A 15,434-nucleotide genomic window follows, 5' to 3' on the forward strand; every position below is an offset into this window, starting at 1 on the left:
TCCCAAACCCATGCAGTGCAAGAACTGTTGCAAGTATGGCCATACTGTACTACTATTAAATGCAGAAATTTTCCCAGCTGTGCCTATTGCAGTTCGCAAGCACATAAAACGTGCTGGGACTGTGGCCAACCAAAATGCATAAATTATGGCCTAGAACATCATGCCCAATCTAAAACGTGCATTCTATATTTACAATACAGGCAGTCCCCCGGTTATCGGCGATCCGGTTTTACGGTGCTTGTCTAGCGGCGATGATAACCGGATTTTCGACACTGATTCCCACTAGTGGGAATTTTAACAGCCAGCGTTACCAACGCTGCAGGTAAAATCTTGTCACTTGAGCTACCATAACAAATGGTTGGTAATGCTGACACAGGTGTGCGCTGACACTCCCACTTTCTTCAATTGCTTTTTGTTCGCGCTGCTGGAAGGTTGTTTTCTTCTGCAGTGCGAGGTTTTAATCCTGTTGCCTGACTTCTCTTTGTATTTTGGACTTCTGGTGAAGACCTAGATTGTATTTAACGGTTTTTCTCCTGGATGTTCTGGATATCTTTGAAGTGGAACGTCTTTTGGATTTGGACTCACTGGTTCCCGGTCTCGATTGGTCATCATAGACTCTCTCACCTTCTACCGCGCCTTCGGCTTCAACGTTGACCTCGACTGCCCCTTCGACTGGCGTTCATCGCTTCTTCTTCCTGCAGAGACAGATGAGTACCTTGAGACATGATAGACATTCTGTCAGGTATGTAGGAAAGTTAAGTGTTATGTGGAGACTCATTGCGATGAATATTTGGATTAGAAGGCACAAGAGAGGGAGGATTACATTCATCATCGCAAGTCTTTGGCTAGTAAGGTAGGCAAACATCGGTCAGATTCTTTGTTGCCTCAAGTATCTCAGGCTTTTGCTACAGATCAGTTGATGGATTTAGCGAGTTCAGAGTTAGTCAAACAGATAGAGGATAAGATTGCAAGTAGTATGGAAAATTTAAGAGCTAGTCTTTTTCAACATTTCTCAGATAGGGATTGTAGTAGTGTTAGGATGTCTAATCCTTCTTCCTTTTCAGCTTCCCTGCCTGTTCCAGAACCAGCCCTAATGGGTGCTGAGGGTAATGGCAGAACCACAAGTCTCTGAGTGGGTAGGGTCTGCCAGCCCCCTTGGCGTGGAGCAGGCAGTGAAGGATACCCCCCAACCCCCTTGTAGTATTGATAAATTTAATGTTGATAATGTTAGTCAGGATCAAGATCTAGATGATAAAGGAGGATAGGTCTGGGTTAGGTAGTGAGGAGAAGGTATTAAGGGTGCAGAGTCATTCTCCTGGACGGGTTCCGGTTTCGGGTTCGAGTGTTTTTTGTGCTCTGGCAAAAGTTTCGCCTTCATCACTTCTTTTCATTCTGGCTCAGTCTCAAGTCAGTGTTTCAGTTCCAGTGGTGCAGAATCCTTCTGCTCTAGCTCCTAACTCACTTCCAACTGTTTCTGAATCTTCTACTGTAGTTTCCTCCTCTGTGTTTTCTACTCCTCCATCTAGCAAGGCAGAGTCTGGTGTGTCCTTTCGGATTCTAAAAGTAGTTTGGGGGACCTGCAATTGGCTGTGGCAGAATATAAGGTGGATTTTCTGGGTCTTTCAAATGGGTACAGACCTATGGTGAGAGGTTATTTTTTGAATGGTTTCTCTAACATTAGAGAGTATGTGACACAGTAGTGTCCAGAATTCATGTCGGATATGTTTCAGGATTATCGAGGGGGGCGAATTCGGCGTACCTTCTGTCCTTTCATTCTAAGTTTCTTCTGGGTTATCTGTCGCTTCAGCGACTTCCGCATCTTCTGTTTTCCCTCCTTCTTCAACTCTTGGCTTTTCCTCTTCTCAGGTAACCTTTTTTATGTGTCTGCTATTCCTCTGTCTTCTGCCTTTCCTTCCTCAGTACAGTCGGATTATCTGTCGCTTCATCTCCTGCTCCCACATTCTCTGCTGCTCCTTTTTTTTTCAGTCTCTCTTCAGCCTCCTCTTCTTCTGCTCAGGTCTTTCCTGTGGCTTCCGCATCTCCCGTTTTCCCTCCTTCGACTTTTGGCTCTCCTCTTCTCAGGCAACTTTTTTTTTTATGTCTGCTATTCCTCTGTCCCCAGCCTTTCCTTCCTCAGTACAGTCTTCTCCAGTTGGAGGAGCTTCCGGACAGGTGAAAACGCAGTTTCGGCAGAATTTGGCCGCAGGCGTTTCATGTTCCATCCCTTCAGGTATGCACAACACCTTGCTTCCACTTCAAGCGGCTGTTCTGGTAGTATCAGGTATTTCACAGGGTTTGCCTGTCGCTTCCAGTTCAGGTTTGTGCTCCGCGGTTTTGGCAGGGCTTGCGGTACCTTCTTCGAGCTGTCCGTGGCTTTCATCGCCTGCATTTTCCGCGGCGATAACTCTGAGGGTAGCGTCTATGTCTTTCATTCTCACTCCTTCATCTTCTTCCGTCCCTCCGCAAGCGGTTTCGTTTGCACATCCTCCCCCAGGGTTTAGCAATGTGGGTTCGGCTACTCTATTTAGCAAAGGTTGAGAAACTCCATCTGCTTCCATGTACACTCTTGTCTCTCCGCGGAATCCTTTCCGTACACTGTCATAGAATGCGATTAGTTACTTTCGGAGGGAGGTGATTTCCCAGACTTCTCAGGGTTGTTCTTCGTCGTCTTCAGCTCTGTATTTCCCTGTCCACACAGTACTTGAAGTATGTCCACTTCGTCTTCCTTTCTAAGGAGTTATTCAGTGCCTTCTATTCTGAAGGCAGCTACTTGGAAGTCCATCTCAGCGTTTACTTCCTTTACTTAAGAGACATTCAATTCGCCTCATTGTGTGTAGCGGCGAAGTCTACTATCTAGGGTGCATTCATTTAGCTGAGGTTGTATTCGCTTAGTGCGAAGGTTCGGAGGGTTACTCTCTTAGTCCACGTGTAGCGGTGAAGTCTTATTATGTAGGGTGCGTTCATTTAGCTGAGGTGGTATTCACTTAGTGAGGGATTCTTAGGTTAGCCAGATAGAGGAATTCCTTTTAGTCTTTAGAATTCTTAGGCAACAGTGATAGTATAATAACATAAGCTTAAGTGTAGTACGTTTTAAGTATCTTAGTCTTTGATAGTTTCCCTACGAGAGTCCAAGGGGGCGCTCTAGTAGGCTAGGCTCTTTCGTCGGCGCTGAGATACTTCTTCACTTGTCAGTTGTCAGGCCTTATTCACAACCTGGATGGTGGAGAGTCAGTGGCTCAGCACACTGCTTCATTTCCCTCCATGCATGAGAGGCTCTGAATAGCCTCATGGGAGGTTCATCGTACTCCTTCGTGTATGAGAGGTTCTGAAGAACCACATGGGAGGTCGACAGACCGAGACAGTACAGACCTGACGGATGATCAAAGTACTCTCCAGCATGTCTCGTCACCAAAAGGCATCGATTGATGCTGTGAGTGTATAACTAAATAGGTATCCTATGCAGAGCAGATCGGTGAGCTGCCATCTCTGTGGTTGTAAAAAGGGGGTGTGCCACAAACTTAGATGGTATTCCTGGAAGGACAGCGGCTCTGCACTATGCCTCATTCTCCTCCATACATGAGAGGATCTGAAGAACCACATGGGAGTTCAACGAACCAAGAGTACTGACCTGACTGTCGATGAAAGTACTCTCCAACATGTCTCTTCACTGAAAGCATTGATTGAAATGGTGAGTGTATGACTAAATACGGATGATTTATGCAGAGCAGATTGGTGAGCTACCATCTCTGCGGTTGTCAAAAGGCTTGCAATAGAATTGATCCCTCCTCCTCTAAATGTTGTTAATCGGGCAAATTCAGGTGTTCAGCAAGTGTATTGCAATATGGAGTTTTCATAATAAAACTAATATTGTAATACTTACCTGAACACCTGAATGATTCCCACCCTCCTTTCCCCACATTAGTTTTGACCTTGAATAAAGCAATTGTGAAAGTGGGGTGTCAAACACACCTGTGTCAGCATTGCCAACCGTTTGTTATGGTAGCTCAAGTGACAAGATTTTACCTGCACCATTGGTAATGCTGGCTGTTAAAATTCCCACTAGTGGGATTGGTAATTGAGAGTTGTTCAGGCTAGTGGGATTAAGGGTGAATTCAGGTGTTCAGATAAGTATTACAATATTAGTTTTATATTATGAAAACTTCATTTTTGTACGTATGGAAATGAGCAAATGTATTTATCATACATGTGTTTCAGTGTAAAAGCATGTTCATTATATAGTTTTTTCTTTTCAACTTAATTTTCATTTATTCATCATCACACAAATGACCTATTCGGTCTCAGTTTAGGCCTATGGCCTAGACCTGGTATTTAAATCATCCTAATCCTTCGGGCCAGCCCTATGAGAGCTGATAGTCAACTAAGTGGTCTGGTTAAACTATTTTAATAATAATAATAATAATAATTAATGGCCCTCATTGAGCATTGTGGGTTTGCCTTCTCTATCAACATTTTTATATTTCTTGGCTGGGTAGCTAGGCAAGCATCTGTACATATTGAAGGTGAATTACCTTGTCTACCCTGCTTTGTCAGTTTCCCTTCAGTTTTTTCATTCAAAATGATTTCCAGAAGAACAATGGATAATGTTGACTTGATCAGAATGGGCATCCCCTCTCTTCCATCTCCTCCTGGGTGCCACCCTTGTTTAGTTAGTACAAGGCTGGTCAAGAACATGCACAGAAGGATACTCCATATATGAAAGGCTATTTTTTGTATACCTAGGAAAATATAAATTACTTGAAACATTTGAGCCAAGTAGTGTTCTTGTATTTAGTAAGCATAATGGTCCTGAGCACTGCCAAAAGAAAAGATTGACAGAATACCAAATAAGAATTTTAGCCAGAAAATGTTCTCATTTATTTTGTGATATCTTGACTGTGTGTTTATTGTACAAGTTTACCAAAATTGATGCATTTTATCTTTATCTTATTATACAACATGTTAACTTGATGGTTCTCCTTAATCCGTAGGTTTTTGGATATGGGTGATATTAGTGATCAACTTGCTTTAAAGAAAAGGTTGAATTGTAAGAGTTTTCAGTGGTTCATGGAAAATGTTGCGTATGACATGTTGAGGAAATACCCAGAACTTCCTCCTAATATTCATTGGGGAGAGGTTAGTTTCAGTCTTGCTTTTTCTTATTTTGTTTTGATAAAATATAATGAAAATGCAAATGTCATTCAGTTTTATTTCTAATGAATATATTGCACACCAGTTTACTTTCCTGTAATGAAAATGCTAGAAGAGATGCATTAGTTCACTTAAATTGGTAGAGTTATTTAATAATTATCTGTCCATACAATGTACAAATTCTTATGATGCAAAAATGGTGCAGGTTTAAACAAGAATTTAACCATCAGTAGGCAAAAGACATTTAGTGTCTTTCTTTGTGGTTAGTGTTCTTAACTGAAAGGAGCCATTCATGCGTTGTCACAGTCCCATCTTCTCTGGATGTGTTATATCATTATATCATAGAAGCATTGGTATTAACTGTGAAATTCTGAAATCTGCTATTCTTAATTCATTTTTACATTTTCTTTTTGGATAAAACAAAGTAGATAAGGGAAGTGAAGTACTCTATACTTGCTAGTCAGGATGTGCAAATCCTTTGGTCATTATTCCCCAGTGTAAGTTGTGATAACTTAAAGGGGAAAGAGCCATGGCATCTCTTGCTGTTAGATGTGGTCTTAAAATGCTTCTAGTATTTTGTCCATTGGATGAATTGTATAACACTGTGTTAATATTAGTTGTTTTTAGTGCATTCTGTTATTCTTAGTCACAAAAGGCTAACTAGTTTTTGATTCCCAAATCATTTCAGAAGTAGGTGTTTTGCTTTATTTGAGTCATAAGCATCTACCCAGGACAAAATACTGTTGCCTATTGCACTGTTTCTCCTTTGCCTTTTATGGACTTGGTTATCAGGTATTTTGATTCTGCATTTGTTTTACAGTTATTAGCATATTAGATCCCCTAGTTTACAGAGCAAAATATAGCCCACTGCTGAAATGAAGATTGGTAAGATGATTATCCTTTAGGGTTCCCATGTGCTTAAATATAGCTTACATCGGAGAAAAATATAAGCAGTTAGTTGATTAAATGATCAAGTATACCAGCTAAACTATATCCTAAATATAAGACAAATACAAGGACAGATGATTATCTAGTGAAGTTCCTAATGTACTTGCCTTGCCAAATATAGCCTACATCAGAAATGAAGATTGAGAAGACAATTAGCCTATTGGTTTTCACATATGGTGGCTGAGGTATGTCTACATTTAAGGTGAAAATAGAAGGCCAATTGATCTGTTTAATTTCCTATTACTTAAAGTATCATCCTACAGCAAATATACCTTGAATTATTATCCTATTACTGTATTAACCTTTGAAATTATATTATTAATTTCATTTCAAAGTCATCTTGAACATTAGTACCCTTAAAAATATATACATACATACTTCTAACCCTCCTAGCCAAATCAGAGAGAGAATTACCACTACGACAAATTCAGCCAGCCTTGTGCTGGCAGGGCAAGAGAGAGGGAGAGAGAGAGTTTATCTCTGTAATCTCTTGAGGAATGTTAATCCATTTCTCTTTAAAAAAATTTGTATGTTAATTTTTCCTGAGAGAGAGAGAGAGAGCTTATCTCTTTAATCTCTTGAGGAATGTTAATCCATTTCTTTTTCGAAGTCATGATCACACTTAATGTTTTGAATAGAACATGTCCATTCATCCCACCCCCTTTCAGATGTAAGTTACTAATATGAAAATTATATTTTTATAATAAAATTAAGTTTCATATATACTTAACAAGTAATTACAGAATCAGAGCCCTCCCACCTCCCCTCTGATGGACATATCAGCAAAAATAGAATTAGCCAGCTGGCTATTGTCGTTACCAAGTACACCCGTGCAGTGGGCAGGGCCTGTCACCAACATTATGCAATGGAAACGCTAATGCGATATTTTGAATTTAGGGTTGCCGTGCAGGGTTAAAGCTTAGCTAAGTAATTACTTGGTAAGTATATATGAAACTTAATTTTATTATAAAAATATAATTTTTAAGAGCAACCTTCAGTTCCGAAATCCCAAAAAACCCAAAAACTGAAATACAGGTTGCCCCGAGGGTTTCAAATAAAGGATTGTGATATGTACCACTACCCCCTGCAAATAGCTAAAATCCGCAAATGCTTAAAACCCCTCTAAAATACTTATAACTGCTTATTTTGATAGTTCAAAGCACCAAAAAACCATAAAAAAATGCTTATTCCTGAATATTTTAATAGTTTTATCACAAAAAGTACATTTAGTCACAAAAAATAATTGAAAATACAGTAATTTGTGAATATTTCTCTATGGGAAATACCAAGAATAGGCAAATTTTCCGTGAATAATGTGCAGGCAGTCCTCGGTTATTGGCGATCTGATTTTATGGCACTTGTCTAGTGGCGACAATAACCAGATTTTCGACACCGATCTCCAGTTATCGGCGCTGATCCCACTTATCGGCACTGATAACACTTATCAGCGGCCTGATCCTCGGTTATCGGCTCCGATTCCCGGATATCAGCGCCGATAACCAGGGATCGGTGCTATTATCGCCGATTTTCGGTTATCGTCATGCTGTCGGGAATGGAACTCCCGCCGATAATTGGGGACTGCCTGTATATATATATGTTTCACATAGAAATCCAGGAATAGGTGAAGTCGCGAATCTGGAACTGCGAATAGACGGTCGTCAACTGTATGTGTAAATAAGAAAAAATAGGGAAACAATCTACTGCTACAAATAGCTGATTTATACATTTCCATAACAGTAATATTGAAATATTTATTAAATGAGGAATGGTGCATATAAGTAGGGTCATTGGTGCGCCATTAATTAGCCTTTTAAGATGATCAGTTGTGGAAGTGTGAGCTCCTATGCCATAGACAGTGACTGATGTATGAACCGTGCTGTCTTCATGCTTGCTGATTATCTCAAGTCTGTCCTCAAAAGTAATTGCGTAATTGCTTCCTTCTTCCTCTTACCAGCATTAGGAAACACAGATGGTTGTTTTACATAGCCAGGATGCATACGTAAAAACACAACATATAGGAGGGTATACACTAGCATCTGAGTATCAGGCTGAGAAAAGAGGAGTCTTGATGCTACCTACCTACCCAGCATTGACTAGAGTATCATAACCAGCATTGCTTACCCTGAAAAAATTGAAATTTAGAATTTTAGTTTACTGTTGTATTGTCGCTATTGCTATAGTATAATTTAAAAATGAAAAAAACAATTGTAGCTAGGAGGCACATATGTACAGGCTGTGAATTTTTATTTTTACTGTTTTCAGGAATTCTATTTCTCCAAAAGTCTCACTTCTCAAAAGAATATTACTTCGTTTTGGCTCTGTCTGGTTATCTCTTCAACATTTGCTGACACTTCCCCAGGAGATCTGTCTTGGTTGAAAATTAGTGAAGGTGCATAGAGTGCTTGCACTCTCCTCCTTTGACTTGGAACTTGCTGCCATTTTAAGAGCCGGCACATGGAGGCACCATTAAACTTTTACAAAGTAATATTAATGGATGTCACCCTTAGGTACTTTGTTTTTTCACTGAGGCTCATTGCTGTAGTTGATCATGTTATGCCTAGGGCAGAGGGGATCATGTTGTTCCTTCCTCTGCGTTACCTTCTTGATTATCATCCCTCATGTTCCGGGTACATTATATGTGGCTTTTCTTGGATATCCACTTTTGCACCCCATGTTGATGGTGAGTTTGTTTTTCCAACCCTGCTGCTGTGATTGAGGTTTCAAAGTTGGTTTTACCAGAATGGCATTTTCCTTTTAGAGAGGATTGACTTCTCCTCTTATCATCATCTTATGGTGGCACCTCTGGCTTGCTTGGCATTATACACCATCCTACATTGTGATCCAGTCAATATATTATATATACGGATATATATGTATTGAGTTTATTTTAATCACTGCAAATCTATTAATCATATTTTTTAGTTTATACCTTTTTTCGAACATTCTTCCTCAAATCAGATGCCCTTGAAAGAATGGAGTTGTTAGCCATTCATAGGAGGTCTGAACATATGCTGTGATGACTTCTTGATTTTGATTAGTACAAGAAGATGCAGTATGTTGTCTATTTCACAGTAAGCCAATATGTGTTTATTGAGTTTGTATGAAAATGTTTTGTTTTGAAAAATGTTTTTTATTAGGCTAGATATTGTTTATCAAATTTGTCTTGTACTCATCCAGTAGAAAGATATTTTAGGAATTTAAATGTGTTCTTTATTATGTTGTAGATATTTGTTTTCCTTTCATGTTTGTTCCTTCTACAGTATTCCTGTTTAATCTTCAAAGATTTATCAAAGCAATCCTGAATTTGTTTATCTTCATTTTATGTATGATCAGTTTCTTTTTGTTTTATAAGCTGCTCTTTGTTATGTAAGTTGTTTTCCTCCCATTTTTATACATGTAGGGTTGTTTCATTGTCATACATTTCCATAGTAGTGTGTATTGAATAGTACCATTTGCAGTAGTTGGCTTTACACATGGCATTATCTTGAAACAAATGGTGGTGAAGTGAATCTGTTCCTCTGTATCTAGTATATAATTTTTTTATCAAATGTTAATTTAGAGTCTCGTGGAATTCAGATGGTTTAATGGGTCATGCTTTCATTTAAGAGTATCTTCCTGAATCCACTAGTGTTCCATGTGCAATAGTTTGTTTTAATTTGAGGATTATTTGTTTTTTGCCTGTTTCTGTAATGGGAGGATATTTGACCTAATAGGTTTCAAAATGGTGAATATGTTTATTACATGGAAATAGTGTATACATTTCCATGTAACTTCTAATGGTGGACTGGTTTCAAATAATATGCAAAATAAACTAATTTGTCCATAAATTATAAATGTACCTTAACCCTATCTGGTGCAAGTGTTCAGATTTTTTAAATACCACGATGCAAACCATAGATTCACTATCGATACAGCATGAGTGGTAACCGAGTGTTAATATTATGACTTTGAAAGTTGCCCAAATGTCATACTGCATGAACTTCTTTGAAACTGACGGCGCTGGTTCACTCGGCACCAACGATCATAGTGCAATTTCGAGGTTTTCCTCTTGTTATGCCTTTCAAGCCTTTCTACTCTCAATTTCCCTTTCAGTACTGAATGACCTCTTTGGTCACAGTGCTTGGTCTTTGGCCTAAATTATATATTCCATTCCACTAACAATCACAGTGGAAATGCTTGGGAAACGAATGTGCTATCGTCTGCCACAGCTCATCATCAGTCCAACCACGGGTGACGATGTCACACTGCACATGTGTAACTCAGACTATTTCTTTAGAAATATTTCAATGTTTATATATACAAGAACCTTCACACTTTATAAACAAGCTGATTTGTATCAATAATATACCCTTACAAGTACAAGAAAGATGAGCTTGACAGTTTGTATCAGTCTACTCGTATCAAATGCAAATGAAGGAAGGAGCTATCAAAATTGTTTTTATTTCTCCCTGGTATAGCCCATGCTACAGGTAGACCTATGTCCACAAACTGTTCAGATAAAAAAAAAAATTTGTTATCATTCAAACTTTGCTCCATGTAGATTTCATTACTTCAACATAAGAATAACTTTATTATGATAGCCAACTGGAAAAATAACCTTGAAATATGCTAACCACTAGAACTTGGAGCATTGACAAACGAGCGATAGACCTATACCAGATATTTAATTTTATTGTCCTTCTTTTAGGAACATTTTCATTTCAAATTAGTCAAAAAAATTTCTTATTGTAACTATTATTCATTCTATCTAAGAGTCTTTTATGTCATATACTGTATATGTGTGTGTGTGTGTGTGTCATCAATACACAAATGGTGACGGGACCTCAATAAGATTTCAAACTTTTGCTCAATAAGTTACTTGGCCAAACACTACTGAAATTGTCCAGTTACTGGGCTGTTATAAAGATTTGTAAGTCCAATAAAAAGTTATGTAAATATGCAAAGTATTCTGAATAGAAAACTGGAATACTACAGTCATGCATCGTCTTCCATCCAATGTTGCATTAGTTGTTCCTTTTACCTTCCCTAGACTGCTTCATGCCTCATAGACAACAATATTCCATGCCATTTCGAATATTGCCTCTACTCAGGTAATTTGCATGGGAGAAATAATTAAAATACCTTTTACTCGCACTCGCACAGCCAGATGTCTTTCTAGCTACCAATAGTGAGACAAATGGGTTACTGAAAGACCATCGTTTATTTGTTTGATCTGCGTAGACTCTTTGATACATCATACAAGCTCGTCTTTCGTGTGCTTGTATTGTTTTATTATCGAAAGTGAAGGTTCTTTGTAAATATAAGCATTCGGATATATTACTGAAGAAGTAGTTTGCATCTTTATCACAGGAAGCCTAAGATATCGGAAACATTGATTGTAGCCGAACACGAGATAGCTATGCGTATGCCACATCTACCTAAAACCTGTGTTGGTGAGTCCACAAATGGAATGGAATTGACTATAGCTACAGTATTTTACTCTCCAGCAGTTTCTGTTCATGCCAAAACTAAATGGTGAATAAATACATAAACACATGTATGTATGTATGTATATGCATACATACACATATACACACACATACACACACATATATATATATATATATATATATATATATATATATATATATATAATCAGTATGAGAAGACATTATTCATATGGTTTTTAGTTATATTGTGAATAACCTTATATAACCTGTAAATGCTGGTGCTGTCGTTAGTTACATCCTGGTTTTAGCACCTTCAGAGTTATTCATTCCACTTGGTACAAGAGGATATTGGTATTTCTGACAATGCTAGGGCCAAAGAACACCGCATAACTATCTTTTGAACAAGATTATTTTTTTTTTATGTTGAATTAAATATTACCTCTCCTATTCATCACATTTATATGCGTTTTCACTTTTTATTTCCCCATATGAACAAATGTAGTGAGTACAGTGTTTTGTCACACACACACTGGAAGTTGATGGTTCTCGCATGTGGCAAACTGGTCCATTCCTGATTGTGGAAACATGTTAGCAATTACTGACTTGAGAGGAGCTGAGTCCCTCTTGGAGGTTTCAATTTTCTGAGATGGAAAGACACCCAACAGCCCCAGGGAGCTGGTCTGACACTCCCTCTGAGCAGTTGACCAGCTTTCCTCTAATTGGCAATCCTTCCCAGTGGTCTCCCCAAGCTGTCAAGAGACCCCTTCCAGGTCCATGGACAGAGTATCTTCCCAATCTCAGATGAAGACAATCACAAAGCCTTTTCCTGGTATGTGAGAGCCAGACTCTTAATAATGCTACAGTCACAATCACAGGGTTAGATCTACCATGGACCCAAACTGAAACAGGCCCAGACTTGTTCAAATTGTCCTCTGGAAAAGCTGGGCCGTGCAAGGAATCTACTAAGTCCTTCCTTATTCTGGGTTGAGTACTTGGGAAGAGACAGCTGGCTGCAAAGAGTAGCCCAACAAAGTCCCAGCCTCAGAAAAAGTCTGCGGAATGTAAGGTGGGACTTGGTCCTATTAAGAAACCTTTTGACTGTAGTCCATCAACTGCCTCTTTCAGGTTTTGTCAGCACTCTTCTCTGGTGGCTCCCAAGATTAGTCAATCATCTAGGTAGGCCATCAGTTAAAATCCTTTATTCCTGAGCTCCCATAAAATAGGTACAGTATATATATATATATATATATATATATATATATATATATATATATATATATATATATATATATATATATATATATATATATATATATATATATATATATAAATTTATGCAAACAATATATTTGTTCAAATTTGCTGGGTCAAGGATCACCCTTCGTTTAGAGGAATGCTTCTTGGGGAAGCTGAAGAGTGGTGGCAAATAAAGCCGTCTTTCTCTATGGTCCCCTTTCAAAAGGTGTGGTTTTTGGGAAAAACTACTGTAGAGGAGGGGAAGGGTGAGACCATCTCTCCCCCAGCCCATTGTGAATTATACTGCGTCCCCCAAGAGGAGGACTTAAACTGCATGTTATGTTGTAGAAGACACCCCATTCATGCAAGTCCTGTTGGGCTCCACTTCTTCCCTTCCTTGTAATATGGAGTTTAGGAGTTGATTTTTCTTTCCCCTGGTAGGAGTGTCTTGTTTGCTTTGAAAGGGATTCTGATGCTATTGTTGTCCCCTCCTGTTGTCAGAGGAGTCCTTTAGTAGTTACTGTAGGCTCGTATGGCTCTGATTCACACCAAGCTTTCTTAGGCTAAGGAATAGGAAACTCTCAAGGATATTGTTTCCCAGATTGCCCTTTTTCAAGAAAAGTATATATTGTGCAATTCTGTTATCGGGCACATTCAGTGAGTTGTGTGACAACAGACTTCAAAAACTTCCCAATAGATAGGGGAAGAAGCAGTAGGGAGGTTACATTGGGGAGTGAAATGTTGGAGCCCACCAATGCTTCCTTTCAAGCCATAATGCTACACTCCAGAAATTCGTAGAGTTCTCTCAATAGGGTCCACCTAAGTGTTTTGGTTGCTGCAGTAAACATTGTTCTGGAAGACACTGGAAGCTCTTTAATTAGGTGGAGCCTAGCATAAAATTCAGCCATGGTTGTCCTGGGATTTTTCTCGTAGGGGTCCCCAATTGATGGGTAGCCATGTCCAATGGGAGTATTTTCACCTCATAAGGGAGGAAAAATGTTGCTCATTCCTTAGTAGCACTATCAGATACTGGGATGACAGAGAAAAATGGCTTTATTTCTGCAATAAACTCTTGTTTCCCGGTCATCACAGAATTCTGAAATTCCGTCTTCACTTGATTGATTGTTTCAAAAGGGTATTGGTTCTGTAAAATTGATATTGTACTATAATTTCTTTTAAACTGGAGAATAGTTGCTTGTATGGCTTTCATTATTATGGCTGCTTCTGTTTGGCTTTCATTGCTCTATTGTTAGGCAGGATAACTGTCTCCTTCAGCGGTTTCTGAATTCCTACTGACAGGGGACCAAGCACCATTCAGTATTGGGAAAGGCCACTCTGTCCCGAAATTCTATATGCTCAACGTCGATCAGTTTTCCTTTCATTAAGAGGTATTTTCCTTCTGGTGAAAATATGCACACAGGTATCTCGCCAAGGTTATCAGTATCGTCCTTGGGCAAATTCTCTGATTTTAGGTTTTATTGTTCAACCTGGTCTTAGTTGTTACCAGTCAGAGCTCTGGGAGTGAGCAAGCTGTCTCTTTATTATTCATTCTGATTTCAACAGGGGATCTAGACAACAGACTGAACTTCTTTTTGGGCTTAGGTTTTTATTATACTGTTCCCATGACCTAGGATTTTTGGTGAGAATCCTATCTCTCCCTGGGCAGACTGTGCAGTCTCTCAGTCCTCTAGTTTAAAGCATGAGAAGTTTTTACTTATACCCAATTCCATATCCAGTACATCTGAATTCCTCTTGAGAATCATGGATAATATTTCTATGGTGATGCTCAGTAGCAAGTGAGTCCTCAGAGGAGTTACACTCTCTTGGGTTCATCCTTGATACTGTTCATGATTTCCTCCCAGAATTCTGAAAGTACAGCAAGCGGAATTTTCCCATTAGGGAAGCCTGCATGGACTGATGAGCCAAGGCAGTTGTATAACCACTGCCTGGCAGTATAGAAGTACAACAAGCTGAGTTCCCTATTAGTGAAGCCTGCATGAACTGATGAGCCAAGACAGTTGTATCATCACTGCCTGGCAGTATAGAAAGAAGAGCAAGCAGGATTTTCCTATCAGGGAAGCCTGCATGAACTGATTGAGCCAAGGCAGTTGTATCATCACTGCCTGGCAGTATGGAAGTCCACTATATATCACTACCCCCTAGAAGGTACAGACACTTCAGATTGGGTTGGGTGGACCCTATCAGGGTCTCCTCAAAATATGATTGCAGCATGGGAAAGGCAAGATTCTTATTTGAGAAATCTCTGCCATGTAAAGCAGAAGGCTGTTCCCTAGATCTTCTGGATTCAGATCTAGGGAACAGCCTTCTGGATTCAGAAGGGAATTTTCAGTGGCTCTATCCCCTTCATGTCAGGCATCAGTGACCTCTTTCTCAAGGAGACGCTCTTCGTTTCCATTGGAGTATTTGAAGCGGGAGTTCCTAGAATCCACTGCTTTTGGAGTATTGGCCCAAATGTGGATTCTGCTTGGAGATGGATGGAAACACTGCCGCATCTGTTGGAACATGTACAGTAGTCTCATTCTTCCATTCTCCTATGAAGTCTACAACTAATAGATATGGCTTAACAAGGAGCTCTATCATCACTTAAGGTTGCTGCCAAAATCATGTGGCATATTTCACACGTGTCCAGCCAGCAACCAAATTCTCCTTTAT

At 39.3% G+C, this 15,434-nt stretch overlaps 1 protein-coding gene across 6 annotated transcripts in view; it reads left to right on the plus strand.

Annotated features, from left to right (window-relative positions):
* Pgant7 (N-acetylgalactosaminyltransferase 7) overlaps positions 1–15,434 on the plus strand; it is a 184,764-nt gene that overhangs the window by 116,702 nt on the left and 52,628 nt on the right. For all 6 annotated transcript variants that reach the window (XM_067084256.1, XM_067084254.1, XM_067084257.1 and 3 more), the window contains exon 9: positions 4,989–5,133. In XM_067084256.1, coding sequence (XP_066940357.1) covers positions 4,989–5,133 — 145 coding nt within the window. The remainder of the gene's footprint in view (positions 1–4,988; positions 5,134–15,434) is intronic.

Source organism: Macrobrachium rosenbergii, chromosome 41, assembly GCF_040412425.1.
Source record: "Macrobrachium rosenbergii isolate ZJJX-2024 chromosome 41, ASM4041242v1, whole genome shotgun sequence".
NCBI lineage: Eukaryota > Metazoa > Arthropoda > Malacostraca > Decapoda > Palaemonidae > Macrobrachium > Macrobrachium rosenbergii.